The following is a 15396-nucleotide window of genomic DNA, read 5'->3' on the forward strand; positions in this document are numbered from 1 at the left end:
TAGAAATGAAGTTTGGGGTAGGATGATGGGGGAGAAGAGGAGAGAGACAGAGAGAAAGACAGAGAAAGAGAGAGAGACAGGGAGTGACAGAGAAAGAGAGAGGAAGGAAGGGAATAGGGAGGGAAGGAGGGAGAGAGGGAGAGGGGGAGAGAGACAGAGACAGAGAGAGAGAGAAAGAAGGAGACACAGACGGGGGAAGGAGAAGAAGGGAAGGAGGGAGGGAGGGAGAATGTTGAATAGGAAGGGAGATGAGATAAAAAATGGAGGGAAATAATGGGCCAGTAAAAGAAGAGGATGGAAAGGGTGAATTCGAGAGATGAAGCCAGAGAAAGGAGAAGAAAAGGAAAATAGAGAAATACATGGAGACGGAAGGGCTCAGATAAACAAAGAGACAGACACAAAGGGCAGGCAGGGAAGAAGGCCTGGAAAACGAGGGAGAAAGGGAGCGCTGGCCATGCCTAGCCTGGGTCTATCCATTTACTTCCTTACACTGTTATCGGTAGCTGCCTTATCTATTTTCACCTCAGGCAGAAGTCGCCCTGGGGCCATGGGCCCAGGCCCCCCGATGAGGGACACCACTCCGTTGCAGTCCACCGTGCTGTTACGTTTGATGCTGCGGCGCAGACTGGGAAAGATGCGGGAGGAGCGGCTGCCCTGGCTGTAGCCGCTGTAGCCACTGTAGCTGCTGCGCCGCTCGTGGGCCCGGATGGGGATGAAGAGCGAGTCTCGGCGGCCTTCGCTTTCCTCCACTGTGCTGTGCTCATCATCAGCAAACTCATTCTCTGAACCAGGGTCTCGGAACCTGCCCGGCGTCTTAAAGCTGAAGATGCTGCTCTTGCTGTTGTGGCGAGAAAGGAATGGGGAACCCGGAATGCTGAGCAGCGACTGTGGGAGCCAAAGAGGGAAAGAGTGAGGAGGGGTGTCGGGATCTCCAGCGTCAGAACACAAAGCAGAGGCCATTGGGTGGGCAGCCCCCTGCCCTCTACCCCCTGCCAGCATTCACAGAGACCTTACTACAAGGTTCCACTTCTGTGTCCTGGACCCCTCCAATAATGTCACAATTTGTATTCTTCTCTGCTGTATTTTTACCCAACCCTTTTGACTTCCAATCTAATTTTGTCTGGAATGTTTCCTATACTCACAATTCTTTGCCTCTGATGTTCAGTTCTTTCTAGACCCTGGGTCTTTCTAAGCTGCTTAAAATGAATGAAAGGAATCAATGACTTTGATCAGGAGACGTAATGACAAAGAAACCACAAAATTATGGACAACTCTTTTTAAAAGTGATTGTTTATCATAAGACTGACCATACATTGTCAGTCTTTTTTCTTTTAATCATACATGCCGATAACATTTAATGTGGATTATCCAAAAACCTTAGGAGTTTTCTATATTCATAAGATGGTTGGGGACCCTTGTCCCATTTTTCATGGTAAATTCCTTTTCTCTGAAGATTATGGCTCTGGTAGAATAGTTATGCACGATTTTTCATTATACCAATGTTCCTTTACACTGAGGTACATAATTAAATATTAACTACCTCTTTTCCATGTCATTTATTTTATAGGATGGACAATGCTAAGGCAAATTATTGTACCATAACTAATGAGACAGATTATTCTCGGTCCTAAAGGAACTGGTGAAAAAGCTAGCGAACTATTTCACATAGTATGTTACAGGTTCTAATCAGGATGTTAAAGTAGAAAATGAGAAATCCAAGCTGAAGAAGATCGATTGCCTATTCTACTTTGGAAAACTGACATAGTAAAAAATGATGCTTTTCCCTAGGTCCATTCCCAGTTGGGGAGAGCACAATACTCATGATAAAAACAGAAGCTTATATTTATGCAATGCTTTCTAATTTTTCCCTAAAGAAGCCATGATGTCATAAGTGATAATAAGTCATGAATTAGATTAGGACTATGGATCAACTCAAAAATGGATTTAAGCAATCAAGTTGCTGAGTCTAATAAACTTTATTTTTTTATTTTTGACTAGATAAATGTCTCATCTTAGAAGATCTCAAAAGTAGGTATTTGAAGGGTTTAATATAAGTTAAAGATCTACCATGTCAAAGAGGGATCAGGCATGTTTTGTATGGCCATGCAAGCAGAACCAGCAGGAGCAAGTAGCAATTACAAAGGTGCAAATGTAGGTTTGATACCAGAAAAAGTTTGATAATAATGAGGGCTAGTCACAAGGTGCAGGACAGCCCACAGAGATGGTGGACCCTCTCCCTTACAGGTCTTCAGGCACGGGATGGATGACAATCTGTTGGCTAGATTTACAACATTTGAAACATGCTGCTTAGAATTTCAAGAAGCCTAACTACTTGACCACTTGCCCTTTCTCTCCAATGTTTTGGGACTCCATTGTGTCTCTCCAAGTCTCCAGTCCAAACCATAAAAAAACAAAAGTCCCAGGATAGGGAAAAATAACCTTACTGCACACCTAAAGTAAGTTACCGCAGGTAATTATGTGCTCTATGAATCTATAATTTTTAAGGGGAGAAAAGAAGAAGTGAATGTTTTCATGCAGTCAAAAGACCAGTTTTAGTTGTGAGCTAGGGGACAAACAAAGCACCCTCTGTTAAAACATATACATTAATCACAAGTGCTTTGGCAGCAAAAAGCTAGTAACACCTCTATAATTTCACAATACCAAGGTTCTCATTAAATGATCCAAAGATGGCTCTCTTAATTATAATAATGTTTTGATTTATACACACACACACACACACACACACACTCTCTCTCTCTCTCTCTCTCTCTCTCTCTCTCACTGTACCTCAATGAAGGAATGCACAAAAAAATAGAAAAAGAAGGTGAAGCAAATTAGATATGATTCCTGAGCATAAAAGGGACCAGAATGGGGTGAGGTCAGAATCCTAACATTCGATAAGAAATATAATGCACCCTGACAATGAGTCATTCTAGGAAGAAAGAGCGAGCCTGTACAGAATGCTACGTAAGGGGAATCTCTGCTGCATCAGAATCTCTAAAATGCTTCAGTATTTCTTTGTAGCAGAAAAAAATTGTCATGTCCTAGAGAAAACCATTTGACTTAAGAGAGATGTTTGTGCCCACAGGAACACTAGCAATTATCCTGAGGTAATACTAAGAACAATTATCTGATATAATGGAAAAAGTAGAAGGCAGCAAGTGGGATGGAAGTTTCTCCTAATCTACCTTTCAGTTTTCTGATTGACCTAAATGGGGTCAAGCCTGGGTCAAAAAAGCTACTAAGGGAACCATACATTCCTAGGAAATGATAAGAAAAGGGAAAATTCTATCAGTTTAGGATATTCTCAGTGTAGAAACCCCCCCGAAGAAGCAGAGTGGTAATTTGTCTAGAATTTGCCATCTTAAGACTACAGAGTAAAAGATTTGCTCATAGTCCTTTGGACAGTGTTGACAGAAGCTAAAGACGATCCAAGGCCAATTGATCCTTTATCCATTAAAGTAGTGATATTAAACTCAAATAAAAACAGGGGCCATTAAATATACACAAAGATCTTGGAAACTCCATATTGTCTTAGAAAATCACATACTAACATTGTTTATCTTCTGTATTTACATTTATTTGGTTAAATATTTCCCAATAGCATTTTAGTCTGGTTTGAGCAGTGAGTGTTTAACTGCATTAATTGGAGCTATCCCAAGGTGGGATGTGATTCCTTATGGACTAGTTTATCTGTCACTCTTCGCTGAATGTTTTCAAATAAAGACTAGGTGACACTAATAGTGGGGATTTTTGTTCTGATATATAGGGATCAGACTAGAAGGCTTCTAAAGTACTTTCCAATTCAGATTCTATGGTGGTTTGGGGGAGGTAAATCATCATAGGCTAATGGATTGAAGGAATTGGGCATGGAGAAGAGGTGGGTGGGCTTCAAGTATTTGAAAGATTTAATGTTAATTAAAAATCTACCATGTCAAAGAGGGATCAGGCATGTTTTGTATGTCTATGCAGGCAGAACTGGGAAGAACAGGTGGCAATTACAGAGGTGCAAATGTAAGTTTAATACCAGGAAAAGCCTGATAATAACTAGGACTAGCCCCAAGTGGAATGAGCAACCCATAGAGTCTCTCTCTCCTTGCAGGTCTTCAGACACGGGATGGGTGACCACCTATTGGCTAGCTTAATAGTAGGGATTCTGTTTTTGTGTATGGGTTGGCTGCTCAGGTCCCTTCTTTTTCTTATTGTATGGGGTTGCAATAACAGCACATATCTGCAACTATCAACAAATGTCACATTCAAATGAACTTGGTTCATGATTTAAAAGGCTTGTTATTCCTTCTCTCTAATTATGATCATACAGGGTTCATAACAAAAGTAAGCTGACCTATGGAAGACAGGAAGAGAAATTCTCTTCTAGGAAATTTGGGGCAAAGCTAATCCTTTTAGAACCTGAGCCTGAGACCATGATCTGATTGCTATTGAAGTAAATCTATCAATGCTGAAGGAAATCATAGATTTCCTAAGCCTTCTTCTTTTCTTCCTCTTTCCTAGAATGTAGTTTCCAAATTGGTTCTAGTTACAGAAGGAAAGAGGAAACAAAGATCTAAAACTTACAGTCTCTATGGGTCTTTATTAACACTGAGACTGTTTCTGAGAGCCAGTATGTAATGTTTGCCCGTTCCACGGGGTTAGTTCCTTAGCCAGTATACATTAACAAAAGTGACTGACAAATCTAAAATGTAAACGGGCCAAGTCTAGTTTCCTGGTTAGCCATTACCCTGAATGCTTTCTTCATGTGAATGCTGCTTGCCCAGTGTGGAGGCTTAGTTCAGTCTGCTAAGAGTTACTTTCATTGTATCTGGTATATCTGCATAGGTTCTATGAATAATGTCCTCACAATAACAAGACCCAGCCATCTTTGCCACTCTCCATCTCAATACAAAGGATTCTGGCCTCCAAAAGCAAAGGTCTAGGTCATCTAGCGTGTACTAACCCGCTGTGCCAATCTTTAACATAGAGTTCTTTATATAAATTCTCTTTTCACCTGGTTCCATTTCAATTTATCTCTAATTTCAGAGCACTCAACTTCTTGGTATAAACTATGGAAAGGGGCAGCTGAGAACAGAGTGCAGTACAGAAGGCAGCCCTAGGGATTCAGGGAGAAGGAGGCTGGAGGACATGTTGGCAAAAGGGAAAGAAGGGGGACTGATGGAGAGCTTGTAAATCACTAAAAGTCATTTTTGGCTCATACAGAAAAGTACTCTACCTGGTTCATGATAGAAAATTTCCTGCCTATCCTGTTGTCTGGTAGGCGAAAGGCCTTCCTCCTCATACCATCTTCCGACTCTGATTTAAACACCTTCTCACTGTCCCCTTTCTCTTCTCCTTCAGAGAGCTCCTTCTGTTTCCTCTTCTTCCTCCTGTTACGTCTCTCTTTGGCACTCTTTGAACTAAGTTTAGAAATTTCAGAAGAGCTGCGAGACCCCCTCCCTCCACCTTCTTCTTCTATAGCATCTTCTGACACAGTTCCAGCAGAAGTGGCCATTGCAGCAGCCTGTGGGAGTAATCACAGGAACCAAATCAAATCAGGAACAAGTAAGCAATAGCAATCAAAGAGAGTACTACAATTTTTTTTTTAATTTTGGGTTTTTCCTCCCACTTAATAGTATTTTTTCCAATTATACTGTAAAAATAGTTTTCAACATTTATTTTTTATAAGATTTTGATTTCTATTTTTTCTTTCTCCCTCTTTCTTTTTGCTCTTTTGCTCCCCCCTCCCTAAGACAGCAAGCAATTTGACATAGATTATACATACACAATCGTGTTAAAACATATTAGTCATTAGACATGTTATAAAAGAAGAATCAGAAAAGGGAGAAATCATGAGAAAGAAAAAACAAGAAAAAGTGAAAACAGCATGCTTCAATCTTCATTCAGACGCCATAGTTTTTTCTTTGGGTGTGGATAGCATCATGAGCCTTTTGGAACTGTCTTAGATCATTGTATTGCTGAGAAGAACCACGTCTATCATAGTTGATCATCATATAATCTTGCTGTGACTGTGTACGATGTTCTTTTGGTTCTGCTCATTTCACTCAGTATAAGTTCATCCAGCTATTCCTCATTTCTTACAGAACAATAGTATTCTATTACATTCTTATACCACAATTTAGAATCTACAATTTTACAGAAATTGCTCTACCAAAGATTTTAAGCAAGAGAGGAAGGAGAGGAAAACAAGCATCTTTGAGAGGGAGACCAAAGTTAAAAAAGTTTGCTTTGTATCTTGGGCAAATATTTCTAAAAGCACTTGAACAGGATCTTAAAAGATAATGATTCTGGGTTGTATTTCCATATAAGCATCCTTAATAAATAGCTCACCTACCTTCTCAAAACAACAGGGGTATCACCTGAGAAGAAGCAATCTGGTTATTAATAAAAACAAAGTGGCTCAGTTATTTCTATCACTCCAGTGACCCAAATGCACTATATTGGGGAGATAGAGATACAGCTTCAAGGATGTGCTGCTGACATGAGGCTCAGTACTAACCTGGGCTTCTTCCTGTTGCTTTTTTAATTGTTCCAACATTGCCTTGAACTCTGCCTCCTTTTGTTCTGCCTCCTCCAAAGTCGCCTGGTTCTGCTCCTCATAGGCCATGGCTACCACAGCCAAGATAAGATTGACCAAATAAAAGGAACCCACAAAGATAACCAGGACAAAGAAGATCATGTACGTTTTTCCTGCTGCTCGTAAAGTCTGCAAAGACAAATACCATTTTCTAAGTCGTGTGTATCAATTGAAAGCACTAGAAAAACATTCCCAGGACCAAACAATTCCTGGGGAAATACTTATTTTTTTTTAAAGCTCAGAACTCTATTTTATTTCCCAAAAGGCTCCTAATTAAGTTAGTAGTTATACCTGTGCATGTACAACCTCTCTCAGGGCTATTATGCTTTTGTCTTTGTATACCTAGCATTATGTGCCTGGAAAATAATAAGTGCTTAATAAATGTCCACTTGCTTGTTGATCTCTTTCTGTGGCTAGATAAAAGTTTTGGGTAGTGGTTAATTGAAAGGTTCTAATATTATATGTTTCAAAAAAATGAAAAAAAAAGTGGCAGAAAAAAACACAAGATGGAGGAAGGAGAAGGGAATAAAGTAATTCCCTATCAAAGCATCTTTTCTTGCTATTAGGAAATATGAATGAAAACACCTCAAATAATCACTAACTTAAAGAGAGGAGAGAGAAAATAGGGCATAGTCATAGAAAGTTGGCCTCAGATTAAAGAAGACCCAAATTCAAGTCCCATCTTTGATACATCCATACTCACTATATTGGCTCATACATGTTGAGTCACCTCTAAGGGTTCCCTAGTAGGGGCTGCTAAGTGCTTTCCCTTGTGCTGGGAGAGGAAACTCTTTCCTGAGGACTCCTTAAAGTGATAAAATCATAAGTTAATTTAAAAAAAAAAAGCTAGAGAGACTTTATTTAGAGTTGTTTTCTTAAGCTTGAATCAATAACAAATAATAACACAATGTGTGTTTCCTCCTGATAAAAGGATTGAAGAAAAGACAAACCTAAAAATTACCAAATTAATTTGATGAAACAGAATAATATATTCATTCCAACTGAGGAAGGAAGACTATCTGCATCAAACAGATGTATATGTGCTATGTCCTCTGGTAGAATGTAAACCCCTTGAAAGGAGGGACTGATTTATAGTAGTCATTTTGCGTAATGTAGCATTCTGAACACAGGGGTGATTAATAAATGGTGTAAAGTACTGTAATTATTGGCGACAAGATGAATGCTTTTGATTATCAGAGAAAAGGAAACAAGTATCTAAGTGCCTACTATGTGCTAAACACTGTGTTAAGTGCTCTTATAAATATTATCTCATTTGATTTGAGAATCAATCCTGGGAGGTAGGTACTATTATTATCCAAATTTTGCAACTGAGGAAACTGAGGCAAATTGAGATTAATTGTCTGAGGTTGGATTTGAACTCAATATTTCCTAACTCCTGGCCTAGTGCTCTATATCCGCTGTATAATCCAGCTGCCTCTATAAGGATTTTTTTAAAGTAAGAAGAAATAATTCTAAACATAATGGAGAGAAAATATAAACAGCAAATAGATTTCATAAAAGTAGGTGTCCAAAATCTATAAAAAGCTGATATACATTCATAATTTGGCCATCTACTTACTCTAGGTATCTTTGCTCTAAGGACCTGCTCTTTTTATCAATAACTTCCTTATATAATTTAAGAAAACAGAAAAGAGAGTTGGAAAGAAGGGGCAGGACACTCATTACTCATTAGGGCACAAAACTACTTACTGGTGAGACATTGACTCCAGCAGGGAAGCAAGTGAGAATATTTTCCTGATCTGTCAAATAATCCCTCATTTTGCCCTGGATCATCATTGCACACCCTCCTAGCTCTGACTCTATGATCCCAAGATGCTTTGATCCATTCTGACCAAGTTTTTTCCTCCCCCTGGTCCCATGAAGCAAGCAGCCAGGAAAGGACCCAAAGAACACAAGCCTTCTTTGTCTTTTCTTAACAGGAAATGATTAGGCCTGCCTTAGCACTCTGTCCTGTCTTATCTACATGACTACTTATTGAATTCTCACTTTAGCACCACCAAATACTGAGTGCCTTCCCCCAGCTATGCAGGGCCCTCTGCTAAATTCCAGGGAACTGCTTTACTTGTTTCCACTCAGAAAATCCAAGTCAGGCTGCTGAGTACCAGTCAGAAATGCAAATCTGAGCTGGAGTCTTCAGTTAGAGAAATGCTCCCTTTCCCTCCCATAGTGGCCAGACAGCCCAAAGCCACGAGCCACGCAGAATCAGAGTGTTCTGGCTTTGGATCATGTGACTCCAGCCACCTCAGTTTATAGAGAGATCATCTGAAAGATAAATTCTGTGGCCCAGCGGAAAACAAATTTATCTTTCTTCCAGCAGCAATTGAATATTCCCAAAGTGCTAAACAAAATCAAAATGAAGGCCCTTTAAAGCATGAAATATGTATTATACTTTGCTATATTGTTTATATTTCATTTTAAAGAATCTCTCTCAGTGCCTAGCATGGTGCCTTTTGAGGACACAAGAGATGTTCAGTATTTTTTTTTTGGATTAATTAAAAGTCCCAAGCACAAAAGCCTGAGGATGGGCCTAGCTGACTCTTGGGCCATGAAGTAAACAGCCAAAATCGTGTTTCCATACACAGTAAAGCACCTTATTCTCCAGTCACCATTTTAGGGACAGGATAGGCTGGCCATTCCCTGCCCAGCTGGACTTCTAACTCTCCTAACTCTCTTACCATGACTCAGCTGCCTTCTTATTCATGAGCTATCCTCATTCTGAAATATGTCTTTATTATATTGGCCCCCTTCTCCTACCAGTGAGTTCCCTTTCAAGGCCTCCATTTGGGGAAGAGCTCCAGCTGGCCATGCTTCCTTCCCCTCCCCAGAAGTGCTTCTGACTCCGGACTTTCCTACCATGGCACTGGGTGCACTGGGTGGGCAGCTTCACACATCCTACCCTCCTTCTCCTTTTCAGCTCCCTTTATGTTTTATCATCCTCTATTAGACTATAAGCTCCTTAAGGGCAGAGGCTATTTTATAACTTGTATTATTGGCATATAAGTGCTTAATAAATGCTTGCTGCTTGTTTGCAAGAAATAGGTGACAACTCGAGGGCTCAGATTTAAATTAATAAACTATCACCAGTTTATTTAGGCTAGAAAATGTAATCCTACAAGCCTGCCTGGAATTTCTCATCACGTTCTCACAGAGAATGTCTCTATGTCTCTACCCAATGTGCTGTCACATAGAACCTCTCATCAAAGGAAACATTACTCACCAATTGATACAAGTTTTCCCAATAGTCCTGGGTCATAAGGCGAAACAATGCCAAAAAGGCCCAGCTGAAGGTATCAAAGCTTGTATAGCCATAATTTGGATTCCTTCCTGCTTTCATACATAGGTATCCTTCAGGACATTGCCTGAAAAGAGAAAAAGAAAAGATGGAACTTTTCAACTTGGTCAATTTAATTCAATTTTTAAAAATTATCACAAGCTATCTACAATACATTCAACTAAAGACCAATCAAAAACCAGCAAGAAATCACCATCAAATTATGGAGTATTGAGCAAAAATCCTGGCACCAGTTTAAGAAGGGCATTGGTACACAGGAGAATGCCCTTCCTCCAGATGGCAAGTTTCCCAATACATGTTAAATTATGTTAAAGTATAAGTTAAATACAATATAAGTTAAATACAACATGTCCAAACAGTTATTTTGCTGTACAAAAAGAATCGGACTTTGAAATAGTGGACAATTAGCCCGTGAAGGAAATCAAAAATGCAGGCAGATAAAAATAGAGAGATTGGGAATTCTATGTAGTGGTTCATAGTCATCTCTCAGAGTTCTTTTACTGGGTGTAGCTGGTTCAATTCATTACTGCTCTATTGGAACTGATTTGGTTGATCTCATTGCTGAGGATGGCCACGTCAATCAGAACTGATCATTATATAGTATTGTTGTTGAAGTAAATAATGATCTTCTGATCCTACTCATTTCACTCAGGAGATCTCCTGGTTCTGCTCATTTCACTCAGCATCAGTTCATGTAAGTCTCTCCAGGCCTTTCTGAATCATCCTGCTGGTCATTTCTTACAGAACAATAATATTCCATAATATTCATATACCACAATTTAATCAGCCATTCTCCAACTAATGGGCATCCACTTAGTTTCCAGTTTCTGGCCACTACAAAGGGGGCTGCCACAAACATTCTTACACATACAGGTCCCTTTCCACTCTTTAAAATCCTTTTGGGATATAAGTCCAGTAGTAACACTGCTGAATTAAAGGGTATGCACAGTTTGATAACTTTTTGAGCATAATTCCACATTGCTCTCCAGAATGGCTGGATGTGTTCACAATTCCTCCAACAATGTATCAGTGTCCCTAGTTTTCCCACATCCCCTCCAACATTCTGCATTATCTTTCCTGTCATTCTAGCCAGTCTGACAGGTGTGTAGTGGTATCTCAGAGTTGTCTTGCATTTCTCTGATTAATAATGACTTGGAACATCCTTTTATATGGCTAGAAATAGTTTCAATTTATTCATCTGAGAATTGTCTGTTTATATCCTTTGACCATTTATCAATTAGAGAATGGCTTGTTCCTTTAGTTTTAAGCCAACAGCAAAATTAGATATTTTATTCCATCTCTAGGCAATCAGCTACCTTAAGGAAGGCAGAGAATCGAATGACTACAAAAGGAAGGCAGGAATCTAATGTTCAGGACCTATCCATTATGCTATTAGTGAAATTTATGAATATAAGCTTAAAATGAAGAAAGGCCAGAAAGGAAGAAAAGAGATAACTAATAGAATAATGTTTCTATTAATGATGTCTGAAGTCTATGCCAGTGAATCTGGTGGTTACCCTTCCAAAGATGCATATTGTAGCAAGTTCATAATTGGTTATCCCTTTGGGATTCTTGTCCTTATCTTCCTTCAATCAATCATAAAGGATCAGTGCAATATGCTAAAGTCTTTCCTAGCATTCTTTCAAGACTGGATATATTCCAGTGAATCATCTATCATGTATGATGTCTTTTAGTTATCAGTTACTTCTTACCTTCAGTATGTGACTGGGCCATCCTTTTTTCCATTCTTACATTTCTCTCATTGCCTCATTGACCCTTTTCTTACATAATTCCTTCTTGTTCATATTCCACAGCCTACATATCCCTATCATGTGTTTCTCTACCATCTTATGGGGTCTTTCAGAAAGAAGCCTGGATCATCTTTCCCAAAGGTAATTCGCTCTCTTCTACGTCTTCAATTCTGAGCCTAGCTCACTGTTCATTTAAAGTATACCAAAGGATTAGCTCTCTGGGTTGTTTATCATTATCTGGATAATAGGCATTCTTTACCTATTTGGCTTTTTCTATACAAAGTTAAGCATTTTGCTTTTGAATTGTGGAAGCTACCTATTCATTCCTGGACTCATTTGGATAAGTGGGCCAGCTGGACCTGAACAGTGCAGAGTTGGACAATATTAACATTGTGCTTGGGGTCTTGAAGCTTTTTCCTCAGGAACTTCCCTAACACCTGCTGCCCTGTGTGACTTTCTTCTCCCTCTACTTTTTAAACCATAGCAGCTGCTGTTCTAGATATAGGAGCTCATAAGTTAAATATTTGCTAGTCTAGTCAAGACACATTTTGATAGATCCTGGAGCAAGGGGGCAGCACATGCAGACAAGATCTGTATGACATCCTTCTAACCCTTTGCAAAACACACACACACACACACACACGATGTAGGTATTGTATTTGGGTCATTTCTGCTACAAGTGGAGCAAGAGACCTTTGGGCTGACCATCCATATCTTCTACCTTATTGCTACTGAAATGACTTAATCAGTTTAACCCCTCTTTTCCTTAACCTTTGAACCCTAGATGCTGATCCCCCAAAATCTGCAAAGCTGACCCTACTTTTGAAAGAGAAGAGAGGGAACATCATTTTTTTTTTAGTAGAGCAGGTTCTTTCTTTGAAGGAAAAGGACCTGTTTCATATGATATCTATTGGTTTTTCCTCTTGGGAGATTTAGAGGAATGTGTGATCTCCTAGAAGGGTTCTTTGTTAGATTATGATAGACGGCAATTCTATTTTACAAACTGTATCAAACACATGATTTTGTCTTTATCTTAGTAATTCTGAATTGACTCAGATGGCTTCAGAGGAAAAAGTGAGGGCTGGCGGTTTTACCCAGCCCTCCCTCATTTAAATTCAATTCATTTGCAGGTAATTTGCAAATCATGATTCTTGATTGAAAGTAAAGCAAGGTTGAAGAGAAAGGGATGCCTTTCATCTTATTCCTTACATGGGTTTGACCATGTCATTTTCCTGTTCAAAAAGATCAAAGTATTGCTTACTATTTCTAGGATAAGATAAATACTCATTTCTTTGGCATTTAAAATCTTTCTCAAACTGATGTCACATTACTCCTTAATACAAACTCTACATTTCACCCCAAACTTTCTCATATATAACATTCTATTCTCCCAGTCCTCTGCCCCATTCATGTCTGAAATAAGATAAACTCTTTCCTCACTTCTTGGAGAACATCCCTTGCACACACACACTCTCTCTCCATCTCTCCCCACTTCCCACCTATATCAACTCCCAGGGATTTACTTATCTCTATACGATGACTCTATATATCCAGATCTATATATCTATATATCCAGAGTTGGTCTATTTCCTGAGCTTCAATCCCACAAAATCAATGTTCTATTCCACCTTTTTAAATGGACATTCTGTAAACTCATCATCTCTAAAACAGATCATGTTAACTTTCCCCTTCTTCCCAACTTCTTCATTTCTGCTGAAGAGACTATCATCCTTATGGTCACTCATGCACAACCTCAGAATCGTTTTTAACTTCTCCTTTCCCTCACTCTACACATCCAATCACCTGCCAAACCTTATCTATTTCCCCTTCACACCATCTCATCCATCTCCTCTCTATTCACACAACCACTACTCTAATTCAAGTCATCATCCTTTCCTACCCTACAAAGTTCTGCAATAGCCTCCTGATTTATCTTGCCTCTGCTCTCTCCCCTCTGTGTCATTCTTCAGAGCTGTTAAAGCAATATTCCTTATATTTTAGGAATATAAAGTCTAAAATATGAGTCTGACTACATCACACTCTTTTTCAATAAATTCTAATGGCTTCCTATTACTTCAGGGGTCAAATACTAATTTCCCTGCTTAGCATTTAGAGCACTTCACAACATGGCTCTGACTTGTTCTTCCAGACAGATTATATATGACTTCTCTGCTCGTGGTCTATGGTTCATTAAAATGGTTTGTTTCCTATTGGTTAAAACTGGTTTGTTTCCTATTGGGTTACACACAGAATGACCTTCCATGTCCAGTCCCCATGTCTCTCTACACAGGCTGTAGTTGGCTGGAATGCACTCCATCTTTACTTCTGCCTCTGAGGATTTTCCTTTCAAGCTCTATGTCTGATATGTAAGCTTAACTGATCTCCAAGTGCCCAGCCCTTTGGAATTATCTTCTTTATTTTGTATATATCTTGAATGTACTCATTTACACATGTCTCTCCAAATCTAATGTAAGATCCTTGAGGCCAGTTTTGTCACTGTATCCTAGCATAGGTTGTATCTGGGTGACCACATGCCAGGCATATAGGAAACAAATAATAAAATGCTTATTGACTCCTTGATCCTCAGCCAGAGCTATCCTCCATTGGCCCAGATTACTTGTACAGATGCTGAGAATGTATTCTTTGTTCTCTTCCTCTTTGAATTCCCAGGGCGTAGCCCAAGGATCTTGTCCATAGAAGTCATTTAATAAACGCTTAATGAATTGTATCAGAATTTCAATCTAATTTATAAGGCTCCGAAGTTTGGTCCAATCACCCCAATGTTTACAATCAGACAACAAGAATTTATTAAATTATTAAGTGCCAGTTTTATGCTAAGCTCTGGGGAGCATTCAGAGGAGCTCACCATTCCTACAGGACCCTGGTTAAATGTGGCCTTAGACCTGGACTTCTTCTATCAGCAGGGAGAATGCCTTCGATGAGTCTACAGCTCCTCATCTAATGCCTTCAAGGATATTAGTAAGTAGAAGGTCACTGAATAAAGTTACTACTCTTGTAAAATCTCCCATTTCTTACTCCTGAAATATTTTTCACCATCTTTCTTTACCTCTACCTTTATAATGAACTCACAGAGCATCAAATTATATGTTAATTTATTTCTGTATCCTTTGCAACTAATATTAATACATAAATATATGTTGCAATTATTTCTATGGCAATCTATTGACAAATACCATAAAATGAATAGTGTTGCATGAAATAATGGGGTTTCTTTCTGGATGCATAATAAAATCAATCCTATCTTCTGTCTTATTTGCCCCTCAAGGAAAACAAAGCCATTTTATATTTTTCTCCATTTCTTGGGGAGTAATGGTAGTGTCCTTCAGTTACTTCAGTCATATCCTACTCTTTGTGACCCCATTTGGGGTTTTCCTGGCAAAGGTACTAGAGAGGTTTGCCATTCCTTTCTCCAGCTCATTTTACAGATGAAGAAACTGTGGCAAAAGGGGTTCACTCAAGGTTATATAACTAAGTAACTGAGGCCAAATTTGAACTCAGGGCTTCCTGATTCAAGGTCTGGCACCCTATCTATTGAACCATCTAGCTGCCATGACCAATAAATATATCACAAAATGGCTGGCCTGTACATACAGATCTGGCTTCAAAAGTAGAAACAGTTTATTGCTGGGACCATTCCCAAAGCTTTGCTAGCATGGTGAAATCCAATAGTGCTTACAACACGCCACTGGCATAGCAGAGCCTTCAAGAATCCAGGGTTGTAC

At 39.2% G+C, this 15396-nt stretch overlaps 1 protein-coding gene across 2 annotated transcripts in view; it reads right to left on the bottom strand.

The window, feature by feature from the left end:
- Positions 1-15396, bottom strand: part of SCN8A (sodium voltage-gated channel alpha subunit 8) — a 203430-nt gene that overhangs the window by 69595 nt on the left and 118439 nt on the right. Inside the window, exons 9-12 of one of the 2 annotated variants that reach the window (XM_031937853.1) lie at positions 9828-9969; positions 6512-6718; positions 5228-5515; positions 523-885 (exon numbers count right to left, since the gene is read on the bottom strand). In XM_031937853.1, coding sequence (XP_031793713.1) covers positions 523-885; positions 5228-5515; positions 6512-6718; positions 9828-9969 — 1000 coding nt within the window. Of the gene's footprint in view, positions 1-489; positions 886-5227; positions 5516-6511; positions 6719-9827; positions 9970-15396 lie in introns of both variants that reach the window. The other variant, XM_031937852.1, reaches the window with a different exon arrangement.

This window comes from Sarcophilus harrisii, chromosome 5 (genome assembly GCF_902635505.1).
Source record: "Sarcophilus harrisii chromosome 5, mSarHar1.11, whole genome shotgun sequence".
Classification (NCBI taxonomy): Eukaryota; Metazoa; Chordata; class Mammalia; order Dasyuromorphia; family Dasyuridae; genus Sarcophilus; species Sarcophilus harrisii.